The 14,208-nt window shown below is 27.1% G+C and overlaps 1 protein-coding gene across 1 annotated transcript; it reads right to left on the minus strand.

Moving 5' to 3' along the window:
• Positions 1-6,880: 6,880 nt before the first annotated feature.
• LOC145742025 (FAD-dependent oxidoreductase domain-containing protein 2-like) lies at positions 6,881-11,886 on the minus strand. The gene is made up of 11 exons (XM_082559760.1): positions 11,699-11,886; positions 11,338-11,501; positions 10,831-11,050; positions 10,412-10,562; positions 9,897-10,006; positions 9,656-9,763; positions 9,207-9,386; positions 8,765-8,946; positions 8,192-8,363; positions 7,723-8,005; positions 6,881-7,435 (listed from the first exon to the last, which is right to left on the minus strand). Exons 1-11 carry the CDS (start codon positions 11,883-11,885, stop codon positions 7,264-7,266), a joined length of 1,929 nt encoding a protein of 642 aa, XP_082415886.1. The 5' UTR covers position 11,886; the 3' UTR covers positions 6,881-7,263.
• Positions 11,887-14,208: the final 2,322 nt, after the last annotated feature.

Here is a 14,208-nt window from a genome sequence, read left to right on the forward strand (position 1 = left end):
TGGACAAATTTTAAGTTATTTTTCGGGTTATTGGACAAATTTCAAGTCATTTTTCGGGTTATTGGAGAAATTTTAAGTTATTTTTCGGGTTATTGGACAAATTTTAAGTTATTTTTCGGGTTATTGGACAAATTTTAAGTTATTTTTCGGGTTATTGGACAAATTTTAAGTTATTTTTCGGTTTTTTGCAATACACAGAAAACAAAGAGTAAAAGCATTTATAATTTACATTTATAGGTTAATAAAATAAATTCAATAACTTAAAGAATAAAAGTGACAATATATTGAACAGATAAGGATACCAAATAAAAACGAAATTTGAGAATAATTAAAGATGTAATATAGTATTACGATCAAAATAACAAAATACATTACATAAAAAGTATATACAAAAATATTGCAATAAAATTCACATGGTCAGAGGTATAATAATTTAGCGATGAAAACAGTTTTATGTATAAAAATTTGTAAAATCGAAAGACAAAATTGTAGAAAAATTAATAACACAAAGTACACAAAAAGTTAGTTTTTTTTTAAATTTTTGTCCAGTTAAATTGATACAGTAGTTTTGTTTATAAAGTTTAAACTTTTACAGTTAATGTAAGTTTGTACAGTTTACTTTTGATCTGTACATTAAGACATAAAACCCTTTGCTAAAAGGGCTGGCCAACTTCTTAGGAAAAACAGTTGACTGGCCCCTTGAGAAAAACGACTGACTGGCCCTTAGGAAAAATGGCTGGATAACTCCTTTAGAGAAGTACAATGGCTAACCCCTTGGCAAGGGTGGTATGCAAGTTTTGATCTTTTTATATAAAATAATAAAGATTAGAATATTGCTTACAAATATTAAAAGTGTGGTTGTAACTATTTGATCGTGTTATGTTAGTTGTTTTATTTTAATTAGGTAAAGTTATAATTTATTTTGTTTGTGACATTTTACGATAAAGGTTTTATACAAACTCAATAGTTTTGCACGACAACCAGAATCTAAAAATAAAGAACAGAGTTAGTATTTGTTTGTGGTAATCTACCCTGCAGAAAAAAATATAAATAAATTAAAGTTCTCTTGTAACAGGAACTCTAAAAATAAAGAACAAATTCAAATTGGCCAAAAACAATGTGATGAGGTCTCCGAAATGTTCAACCAGCATCTAAAAATAAAAAACAGATTGTTGAAATTTGTTTTTAGTAATCTAATCTGAAAAAAAGCATAAATAAGGGTTAGTTTGGTTTTAGTTTTTTAAAGGCCCCTGAAAAAAATTATAATTTGGTTAGTAATGCCCCTGTAGAAAAATAAAACGAACTGATTAAGAGGCCTCTGTGGAGGTTAGTAATATGTTTAAAGGTAAAAGGAAATAAGAATAGCCTGCAAAAAATAAAAGAGAAATTGAAAATTTGTGTGTTTTTCTGCATGTTTTATTTAGTGTTTACTGTGTATGCTATTTTGGACTCCATCCGCAAAATTTATAATTTTTTAGTTTGGATTTCCATCCACAAAGTTAAATATTGTTTTAGATTGGGTTCCGCCCACAAAATTTATGTTGGGTTCCAACCCACTCATACACTTAAGTTTAGTATATAAATATAACATGGGGCAAATAAAATACAGCAAATTGCATAAAATACACACAAAAATAATATAAACCACACATTGGCCAGTAGTTTTATAAAATCTAATCTTCTATATATATATATACTTTGCGCAAAACTTTTAAAGGCCACACTTTTTAAAAAACCATTAAACAGTCCCGTTTAATCTAATTAAAAACACACATAAACCTAAACACACTTGGGACTGCGTCAACTATATTACTTTTAATGCGCAAAATTATGAGTTGTTCACCAGTCACAAAAATAAAAAAAAATAAAATTTTAACCCGTTAAAACTTTTAAAGCGCTTGATTATGCAGTACATATGAAAATAGGCACGTTAAAACCTACAGACCTGAAGCCCTACAGCCCACCTTTTGTTGAGTGAGGTCCTGAGATTTTTTTATTAAAGTGAGGTCCTGAGACTATTTTTGAGTTTCTTCTTTTGCATAAATACACATAACACACATAAGCCTAGTTTTATTAAAACCTATTCTATTTTCTTTATATATTACATGCGCCAAAACATCTAAAAACCCATTAAACAGTCCCGTTTAATATAATTATGATCACACAGAAACCCAAACACACTTGGGACTGTGTCAACTATACAACATTTAATGCGCAAAATTATAAGGTTTTAACCAGTCACGAAATAAAAAGAAATGCAGACACGTGATACTACAAACTTTTAACCCGTGAAAATTTTAAAGCGCATGATTATGCAGTACATATAAAAAAATAGGCACGTGAAAACCTACAGCCCTACAGACCTCATCTTAAGGTCCTGAGTTATTCGAGTTTGTAAAATGATCCAATCCGTTTCAAAATTGTCTTCGGGTCCTGAGTTTTTTAAAACTTAACATTCCCTTTGCTAGTTGCAAAGAAGACTTATAATGATTCCATCCATTTTCCATTCCTCCAATTCCTGCCATTATCTTTTTCCTCCAATTACATAATCCAAATATAATCCATTTTTTTTCTACATAAAAATTATTGTTTAGAAAAGGGTAAGAGACACTAAACCCTACTCAATGGTAATTTTTTTATACCAATGTGAATTTTATGATATATCGATTGGTGCCAAAATTTTAAGTTATGTCATTTTTTACTTGTTTGTGCCAATATTATTAAATTATGTCAATTTTTGTGCCAAATATTGGGATTATGTGTAAATATTTTATTGTTTTTGCCAACAATGTTAAGTTATGTCAATTTTTTAAACTTTGTTGCCAGATCTTTTAAGTTAAATACCTCGTTTAACTACTTTGTGGGAGTACCTGCGCATCAACACAGGTTTAATAATGTTCATAATGTATAAGAACAATTATTTCATTGTTACGTTTATTAACTTTAAACTAATATTTACTTTTAATTATGATTTTTTATAATCATTTTAAAATATATTTCAAATTTAAAATATATTTCGTATCAATTAAAAGTTAACAAACCTGGAACAGTATTCCGAACTTTGCCGCGCAAGATGTTCTTCAAGATCAAGTTCTTCTGCACTAACTTTTCTAAAAAAAATAAAATCTTGTAAAATTTATATATATATTTGTTTAATAAAGTTCCAAAAATTATTTTTATTCAATTAATAACTGTTTATAATATTCCACACTTAATACTGTTATTGATAAACTTCAAAAAAACAAACTACAAAGCACAAAAAAACACGTCTACTCACCTCCAAAGTCCATCTAGAAGAACTAGAATTCCGATTTTAATTCAAATTTGCCACGAAACTCTAAGTCACGTGGCTCTACACGTGTGTGTACGTGCACGACGCCCCTTACAGTGCAAAGCGCTTTCCAAACTGTCACTCAAAATATACTGTCAAAATAATCGTCTAAACAATTTAATCAATTGTTAATATAACAACACAAACTAAAAACTAATTATAATATTTTAATCTTTATTAATTTTTTAATTAATATTTGTAACAATAGCGCCTCATTATGATAAAACAACTAAGACGTGCGTAAACAATGCACTCTGTGTCGCGACACTAAGAATTTCTGATTATGATGCAACAACCCGGGACTTTGTGCTAAAGGAATTTCTCGGGGAGGCGCACTAATTATGACGTAACATTCTTCGCGTCTCGCTTAATGGAAAATTCTAAGTTTCCTATGCTTTATACCAAACCTAGTTCAGCCATAGCAAATTATATTATTCCCCTTTTCTTAATTATAAAAATCAAAATCTATCGTTCGTTAGTGTAAACACATATATGTATAATTATTTTACAAATATATAACTCAAAATGAATTTTTTTATGCATTCATATTTAATTTTTCCTTTTTTCCGTACAATTTTGTTTTGTTATTTCGTCACTCCTCTGTTATATTTTTATTTATTTTTTTGGTGTATATTCTGTAAAATATATTTTATTTTATTGTAATTATTATTTATTTAATCTATACTGGGTTTGGTAACCATGGCATAATATATTATAAAATATTTTCTTTTGGAACGATTTGGATTATTCCGTTTTGCCAGCCTAGTGGTAAAGCATTTGTTAATAAACTTAAAACCTAAAAATATTTATTCGGTATTAGCCGACGTTGATCCGCGGATTAAACGGAGCCTGGTAACGATCCGGAAGCGGGTTCCACTTTAGGGATTCTTGAACGACATCCAGAGCTTTTCCGCTCGATTTACCAAACCTCATCGCGATCTGTATGTGACGTCATAATTTAAAATCATTAGTTACATATTTCTTAAACTTAAAATTATGATTTTATTAAAAAGGAAATAAATATTAATATAATGACGTAACATTTATATTACAACTCACGTGAGAAGAGAGGTTTTTTAGATTGTTTATAGATGAAGTTTGTCGAGTTTATTCCTCTAGCATATTACTTTCACAACCTCTTAAATGGGCTTTCAATAACACAGAGTATCTTTGACTAACCTACACAAACGAATGAAATAAATTGGGTTAACGTACAAATAAGTACAAAGTATGTAAAATGATGTTTATTACACAAATAAAAAAAATTAATAATAAACTTTTTTTTAATTTTTTTTTTCAAATTAGTTATGACATTATAATCTTACCTGTGGATTCTCGATTTTACATCTCAAAACTAGAAGAAAAAATGACCGACATTTTTATTTTGGAGAGCTTTGGTTAAAAGAAACCGGGCTAAGGCGCTGTCGTGGTAAGGTTCGAACTAAAGAGCCTAGAAAAATAATTTTAGAATTGCTTATTAATTAACCTGGGTAAGTTGTAGCAGGTAACAAAGTAGTTTGTTGTTACTTAAAAACTTAAGAGTACGAACAGCAAGATTTCTAACTCATTTAAAATTAACTTTTTGTATATACTATATTTAATTAAGTTCTTGTTAGTTTATTACGAATTGAAGAGTAATGTTTTTGTTATGTCCATTATCGATCTTATTAAAAATTTGAAATGATTTATTAGCGGGAGGTCACTTTTAGTGAGCTTCGGCGTTTCATGCTGAATCATTCGGCTTGATCCCAGCTGCGGGAGATTTTTCACTCCCCATCGTCATTTATGACGCACTTGTTGTTCTGTTTATCGATAATGCTTTGTATTTTCTTTATTGTTTGTAAGCGCTTTCTCCTATTTTATTTCGCTTTAAATAACTGACAATATAGCTTTTTGGTCAGTTCGCTGGACGTAAAAACTCATAAATAAGTAAGGCCAAAGTAAGGTTTAACACACAATTAGACTTTCGCTTTTATACTTAATTTGTTGATTATATACTTTATAGTTTGTGTTTCATGTCATATTTTTGTGTCGCATTTATTTCGCATTTCCTGTAGTTTCAATTCTGATTAAAAACCGCTTGTACAGATTACATTTGGTAGATTGAATCCTTGGGCAGGTTTTGGTAATAAGTTAGCGAGTTTGATTTAACACGACTATTTTGTGTATTTTAATTAAGTGTGGCTTTCTTATCGATGCTTATCTTTACAGCGTACTCTATTGGGGTTTAATAATTGTTTAAGCCGTAGTAGGAGTGTATTAGATCCTACAGTTTTGCTTTTAAAGTTCAGTTATAGTTTTTTTATAATGTCAATACTAAAAATTCATTTTAAAAATAAATTTTGGTTTGAATATTATAACTAAAATTAGTTTTTGTGATTATATTGTACAATAAACAAAAAGCCAAGTATGTTATTGTGTTATTATTATTTAATTAAAATAATGAGAATTTGAAATGGGACGAATTAATTCCTCCTTTCTTTGTTTAGTCAAATTATTTAATACTTAATATTTTATTTATTAAATCATTTAATATTTATTTTTAAATTTTGTTTATTTATATTTACTTAACTTGATGTTAATTTAAAATGATCAAACGATATCAAACCATATTTTATTTATCAAATAAATTTAGTTATTTTTTTTCTTACTAGTCCCAATTTTAAAAGAAAATATTTTTTGTTTCTTGAAGGTTAAAAGTCTAAAATGTTATTATAATACTTATAACTCGAAAATGATTTAAATATTAATTCTTGTTTGTTTATTATATTTAAATTCATGTTTGTTCATTAAAAATTCATTAAAAATTTAGTATAATGTATTTTATAATATAAGTAGTTAAAATCATCTTTAAAAAATAATTTTCATTTATTTATCATAATTAAATGCTTTTTGATAAAAATCAATTTTAGGAATTTAAAATTTAGTCTAATGTATATCCGAATATTAACAACTTAAAACTGGGTTAAAATTTAAATTTTTGTTTGTATAGTATATATAAATGCTTGTTTGTTTATTAAAAATCAAAGATATGTAATATTTTTAGTTAATGGTTATGCATATCTTTTTTATTTATAAAAATGTATGTTAAAAATAATCAAATAATTTCGAACTATATTTTATTTATCAGATAAATCTAGTTTAATATTTGTTGTTCGTTTTACTATATGCCTTAACATAACTAAAATATTATTAGTAACCTAAAATTTCTAAACTAATCTATTTTTGATTTTTTTAAAACATTTTTTGGTACTTTTTTTTATAAATCTATTAAATTTTTAACATTTTAAAAATTTATAAAAATATTTAATACTTTTTGAGTACAACATTTTATAATACGTAGTTACTGCAAAATAAACTTTGTTCTTTATTGCTTCGTTCTTTAAACCAAAAATAAAAATTCTACGAACATCATAAATACAGTAATTATAACACAAACTTTGTGACGACTTTGTCAACATCACACTAAAAAATTCAATTGTAAAATTTAAATCAATTGTAAAATTACACTGACTACCCATAATTTTACTTAAGTAAACATGTAAAACTTTGGCCTAAAAACAGCTACCAAGAAAAAATTTGCAAAGAAAAATACAGTTTAGTAAATTTTAAAAACTAAAAACCAATGACTGCAATACAAAAAATAGAAAACGTAATTTCAATCTGGCAAAATAAAACAAAAACTTTTTCTAAAACAACAAAAAAATATAAAAAATGTTTTAATGGTACGATAACATCACTTTACCCTATGTTTAAACGATATTGTAGTATCTTCACCAACTACTATAATAATCAAATTAAAAATAATCCTATCAGAAATTTAAAATTAATTAAGCTGCACAAAAGCATAGTTACAATACATATTAAAGTTAGGCCGTAACGTAATCTACATTAAAGTAATAATTGAATTTTTCTAATAAATATACCTGTATTTAAAAAGTACGCAATGGCATTAGAAGCGGGTCCATATTAACAAGTTGATTTTTAAGCTCAATGTTTGGAACAATTAGGTTGGAGGGTGCGTCGTTTTGATTGGTTTTACAACCAAGTGGTAAAGTGGACATCGTCAATGCCATTTTCATGCAATCTTCAGCAAAGAAATACCTGAATGTTTTAGGCAAATGTTAATGAAATTTTGCCAGCAAAAGTAACTCATTTTTGCCTAAGGTTTAGGTTTTTATAAATTTATTTTTCATATATGTCCAAAAACGATGTAAAAAAACATGTTTTAACAAATTGAACATATCATAATTTAATTAGGTTACCTTTAAACTTACTTTAATATTACTTGTATTTTAAACATTCATTAATTCTTAGAAAACATTTTGACTATGACATTCGTAATTTTTTTAATTTCTATTTTTTTTTAAAAGCATAATTTAAAATATTACCTTAAATCCTTTCCCGTTGTCATTTCCAGAAATCTCCTCAAAGTTACAATATGGGTCGAGTAACCATTAAATTTAGTCGTGAAATCTTCTACAATGTGATGTAGTCGGTCGGGTAATGGTACAATCCAAGTTTTCGGTTTATTTATGTAATCTAAATCGTCGAACGGTCGTTTGTAGTAATATAGAACGGGGTGGAGAAAATTTGAATTGTGAGCATCGTAGGCTTCTCCTGTTGCCCTTTCTCCACTAAACACGTTTTTACCGACACCCGAGAAGTTTTTACCTAAAAAAATATTTATACATAACAGCGAAAAAAAAATTAGAATTATCATTAAATATACATAGATAACATTTACTGATGGTTTAAACACACTAATGTTTTTACTAAAATGTTACCCATTTTTATGTTAAAAAATTAAAGAGTTTTACATAAACCGTCTTAAAATATGTTAGAAAATAAACAATTTACCATATTCTAATGCTATGACCATGATACCTCCTGGAGTGGGATGACCTGTCAACTTATCAGTTTTACAAGTAAGAGCACAGGGTACTGCATTTAAATATGTTGCTGAAGTGTGATCCTCATTGTATATCACTACATCACATAAGACACCAAACATTTGGTAGATATCAGAAGCCTAACATAATAAAAGTTAAAAATAAAATATAGGCTAGTTTGTAAATTATTCAAAACCACAAGTATAGTGTACAATTTTTAAGGAAATTTAAAAAATACATAAAATGAATTTGATTTTTTTACAATTTTTTTTAACATTGTAAATACAAAGAACCGAAGGCGAATTGACCGAAAAAATTTCGAAAATGACACTACGAAAATTTTGGTTCCCATTTTTATAGTAAATAAAGGTTTTTCGCGGACAAGGTGTTGGGACAAGCTTGCGTAAATAGAATATGTCTTATTGTCAGTTAAAAGTTGTTTTAGGCATATGGCTTTCAAGCCAAATGCATATTCCGTTAAATATTTTTTTTTATTAAAAACTTTCTGCTGATAAAACATAAATAGTGCAAAATAACATACCTCGTTAACCCGTTTAAGAATATGAGGCATAATATCAAGAATGTTGTCAAAGCGAACAGATGGCCACTGTACTTTATGATTTTTCCACTCTAATATGTTATGTAAAGCTCGACCTGAGTATCTATATCCATGAATAAAACCACCAGCCGATTTGCGAAAATCCAAAGAGTGAGTGTTGGTGCCTAAAGGTATTAACAAATAACTGAAATAAATTTATAGGGTTTAAAATTAAAAAATGAGTACAAAACGACATAAATATAATCTACAATATCCCAAACTGCAAAAGGCAACTTAAGACTGGGTCGGGGTAATTGATGTTATTCTATGTTAAGGTCGTAAAGTCAAATTTCCCACATCAAGAATAAATGTTAAAAAAATAAAGTAATACAATCTGTTTATTCAAACAAATATTTAAAAATTAACAAAAAGGAAATTTCCTTACCGGCAAAATACATTCCTCGATTACCTAAAGCCTCGTAAGCAAAAGTAATTGCCGGATATTTTTTCGTGAGGGAACTACGAGGTCTCCGAAATGTCAAGTTTTTGTGAAATATTAAATCATCAAAACCGAAACCCAAACAGCTGATTACCATATCGTAACCATCTCTAGTTGCGGAGTTATCTAAACACAAAAAATAAATTGTTAATTAAAAAAAAAATTTGTTATAAACAAAATCAAAAAGTGCAAACACTTAGTAAAAAGTAGAGCCACGTTAAAACATTATATTAGTTAACAAACTTAATAATATCTTAAACTAGCAGCGGTAATTTGAGATAAATAAAAAACTTAAAATTTTATATGTAAAACAAGTGATTCTGGGCATTTAAATTAAAAAGTTAAAATAATTTTTTATTTTATACTAAATTAAATCTTAAATAAAATGTTTTTACCCGCCACATCTAGAAATAACCCGGGAACTATTCCATCTTCATTCTCAGTAGTTATATAAATTTTTCCATTCAATGGACTACGCATAAAAATATATTCACGGACATCAGCTGAAAGTATAAACATTCAATTAAAACTCGCAGTAAATTTAAAAATTTAAAAAATAAATTAAAGGTAAAAAATTTTTGAGTAAAAAAATTCCATGTGATTTTAGGGTTAAAAAAAAATGTCGTTTTAATTTACATTCCAAAATTCCATCAAGTGATTTAAGTTGGTATGTGTCGAGTATTCCATTATTTATTGCACGTAAATCTCCAACATAATGTGTAGACCAAGCCAGTCTCATTGGTGTTCTAACAAATCATATTACAAAGTTTGTAAGATTGTTGTAAAAATATACAGTTTATATTAAGCGTGATATGCGTGACTTTTTAGATCATTATTAAACGGCTAGTTAGCGAAGAATGACGCAATTTACTTGCCTTGTCAGCTTTTAATTAAAATGGGTATAATGCAGTGGCATGCCTAATAATTCCAAGATAAACCTTTTTTTTTTGAATTTAATTAATAGTCGCAGTCAGGACCAATAAATTGCCAAATTATATTTTTTCAAACTCTATACGCAATATTACTAGTTTCTAATTTTTTAAATTTTAAAACCTTATATAAAAGAATAAACTACAACTTTAAAAAAATCTGTGAAATTACACGCAAAAAAAGCGATTTATTAAGCCTTTTAAACCATTTACTAAACAAACCTTGCTATTAAGTGAACAACGTTGGTTGCTGACATTATATGTTGAGCTGTTTCAAATGCAGAATTACCATGTCCCAATATCAGAACAGTTTTGCCTTCATAATCATTTAAATCCAATGAAATATCATCATACTTCGTAACAATACCTGGTTCTAAAAATCAAATACTTTTAGAATTAGCTTTGTATTTATATAAATTTTGTACATTTCATGTACCTTACATAATATATAATAAATCAGTAAACAGTCTTTGCTTTTTTTAGAAGTTAATTATCTATACCAAATGCTTGCAAGTTAAAAAGAGACAAAATGCATGCCATATAGAACTGTTTATTATATTTTTAAACTTCAGAAAAAAATTATTAAAAGTTTAAAAAAATCTTTAATTCTATAAGACACTAAAATGATTTAAACAATGTACCAGCTTCTTTATACACCATATTTGGTTTTGCAATTCCAGTTGCTACGATCAGGTACTGACAAGAATATTCATTATCAAACTGATCATTCATGTAATAAAGTAAATCTTCTTCACGTCTATGTATGTTACTTATTGTTGTGTTATATTGAACATTAATATTAAGTTTTTGTTGGTAGTCTTTAAGATATTGGACAAGGGTATCAGCAGGGGGAAATAAATCCTAAAAAGCAAAAAAAATATTGTTTATTATTTTAAAATTTTATTAAATATTCAAAAAGTTTTAAGAATTAACTTGAAAGTTGTAAATTAATAATTAACAATGCATATATAACAATAGTCTCTAACACACAATAGTTTGCTTATTTTTTTTTGAAATTTATATACACATTAACTATTTTCTTTAAACCAGATTTTATAAAAGGGTAAAAATGTCTTATTTCTAAACAAAAAGCAATACCATAAGTTTTTAAAAAGGAAATTTACAAATTTTAGGATTTTTTTACAAACCTTGGAATACTTGGTCATTTGTAAACTTTCATCATCACTGATCAAAGAGTTCCAATCATGACGAAAGTTAAATTCTTTGTTAGTTTGGCCAGTGTTTCTTTTATTAATACTGATCAGAAGTCTATGAATGGGATATTTGGTGTAAAATGTACCCGCACCAGGCCCTGAAAAATATTTATTTTAGTTAATTTTTACTATTAATAATTAAATTAGTACCATTTATAAAAAAGGCTATAATATTTTAAATATTGATTTTTATAATTAAACTAAAACATGTTCTAATTCTAAAAAAAATAATATAATAAAATAAAAAAAAATTTTTACTAGATATAATTTAATTTACAAACATGAAAAGTTCTACCTTTTTCAAAAACAATATAATCTCGCTGACTCTTTTGCAAAAAGTAAGCACTTTGTAAACCTCCTGGTCCTGCACCAATCACACAATATTGTTTATGACTAGAAGTGCTTTCAACTATTGTACCAACAGCTATTACCATAAAAAGCACAAAGCTTAACTTGCAAATACTAAAACTCATTTTTGACATATTTCCGTTTGTTCTAAAAAGTAAACAATGTCTAAATAGGCTTTTTTAATTTAAAAATTAACTTGCACTTGCAAATGAAATTTTTAAATTTTTTTTTCTAGAAAAAGTACCCAATTTTTTAAAAGGTAATACACAATTATTAACATTGATGCGATTCGAAAAAATTACAAAATCAAAATTATAATTTTACAACATGCCATAATTCTTAAATATTTATGCACGATTTTACAATATAGTTTAGCATGGTCACCAAACCAAAAACACTATAACAATGCCTGACTAAAACGACCATATGCTTAATGTTAAAACACGTTGTTATGCGCTCTATCACGCTTTAAGATAAATAAGGGTAATACCCTGTTTTAACAATTTCTCAATAAATTTTATAATTTATCCTCATCTAGAACACGGACTTATCTGTAATTATGCTATTTTTATCCTAATAGATATAAGGTTACTATTTTTTTTTTTAAAGTACGTATTTTTATTAAAATATTGTTTATTTTTAAAAATTAATTTGAACTCTTACAACTTTTACGATCACAAACAACAAACACAGTTCTCGACTAAAATTTTAAGGTAGCTAAACCTATTTTCTCACGTAACGATTTTGGTCTTAGTACTTGAAATCAAAAATATTTAAGTCCAATTAAAATCTTAATATTTTAATTTGCAGACATGCACAACTTGTAAGTGCTTTCTGTTAAAGTTTTACGCCTGGTAAACGACTTACTGGTAAAGCCTAAGGCATATGAAACTATAGCAGGATGCACGGCTATAATAGACGACCGGGGGCCATATACCAGGAAGTATTATATTTAGGCTTACGGGAAACTATTAGACTAATACACTTTTTCTACTTAACACATTTTATAGTAAAACCCCAATAACGAAAAGCATATTATAAGAAAAGTTTTTTTTATTGTTTGTTTAAATTTTTATATATATTTAAAATATAAAATTTTTATATATATTAAAATATTGTATACAATAAATTGTATGTTAAACAGGTAAAATTTTTATTCTTTAGTTTTCGTTTTGAAAGAAAAATTTATCTCAATCAATACAAATTTGTTTTGCCTACAACAAATTTTTCCCAAAAAAAAAACTTTAAAATTCTAAAAGCACTGAAAATTATGTATAATCAATATTTAAAAGACATGTTTTTAAAATTAAAAAGTTACCTGAAGTTAAATATATTTACCATTTGTTAATACAGAAACGATAAACAATTTAAAAAAATACCATAAATGAATAAATAAATATTTAAAACTAAAACATCACGCAGTAAGGGAATTGGACGCTTTACTAACCCATTCAAGTGGAAATCGTAAAGATTTATAAAAATCCTACTCCTATTTGTTTTGTCCTTAAAATGCCCTACAAAAAGTTAAAGAAAGAAATGGTCAAAAAGTAAAATTTTTCGGGTAAACAATTGACATATGAAGTCAGCCGTTCAGATAGTTCAGTTGACCTGCGATTAGACCCGGACACTGTAGAGCAAATTTAAGTGTTTACGAAGTTAGAGTACCGGTTTGTTATGAAAGGGTTTTCTAGTGTCATTTGTACAAAATATTATTATATTTTGACGTCACATCAACTGAAAACAACAAAAACAGTTCTGCGCATATCCATATGTGTGAATAAATAAATGCCCAAGGTTATATTAGAACAAATAATTTGTTTTAATAAACAATTAATATACAGGTTAAGTTTATATTTAAAAAAAATTACTTGATCCATTTAAATAATTACATAATATTATAATTTCTGTTGTTTGCAAAATATTTATAGAACTATTTAAAAAAAGGAAGTTACAAAAATTGGATAAATAAAAAAATGATAAAAATAATTTTAATTAGTCGATTAGAAGTTATATTTAAGAAAAAAATTGTTGTTTTGTTTTAAATATAAACCACTTGATATATCAGGTTAAAAATAATTGTGTGACTTCTTTTACGCGGACGAGAAAAAATGCCTGGCCAAATGACGTCATCAAAAATATATTAATAACAACGGTAAATCATCAATAAAATTAACAGGAAAACGCCGTCAGGTACAAAACAGGGCCGTCAATTTGAAATACGAAAGCCACGACTTTCAACTAATTTAGTAAGTAAGCCAAACCCTATTGCACTATATCACTTCAAAGCCAAAAGCGTTAAGGAAACGGGATAGCGTCGTAATATTTTAAATCAGAAAAAAATTTACGCAAAAACAACGTAAGAAAAAAAAGCAGGAGAAACGAACTAAATGCGAAATTGCACATAGCGAAATTGCGATATAGTTAACGAACCTGCGCAAATTTAAGGCAGACCGATCA

The sequence above is a fragment of the Corella eumyota genome, chromosome 2 (assembly GCF_963082875.1).
Source record: "Corella eumyota chromosome 2, kaCorEumy4.1, whole genome shotgun sequence".
Lineage (NCBI taxonomy): Eukaryota > Metazoa > Chordata > Ascidiacea > Phlebobranchia > Corellidae > Corella > Corella eumyota.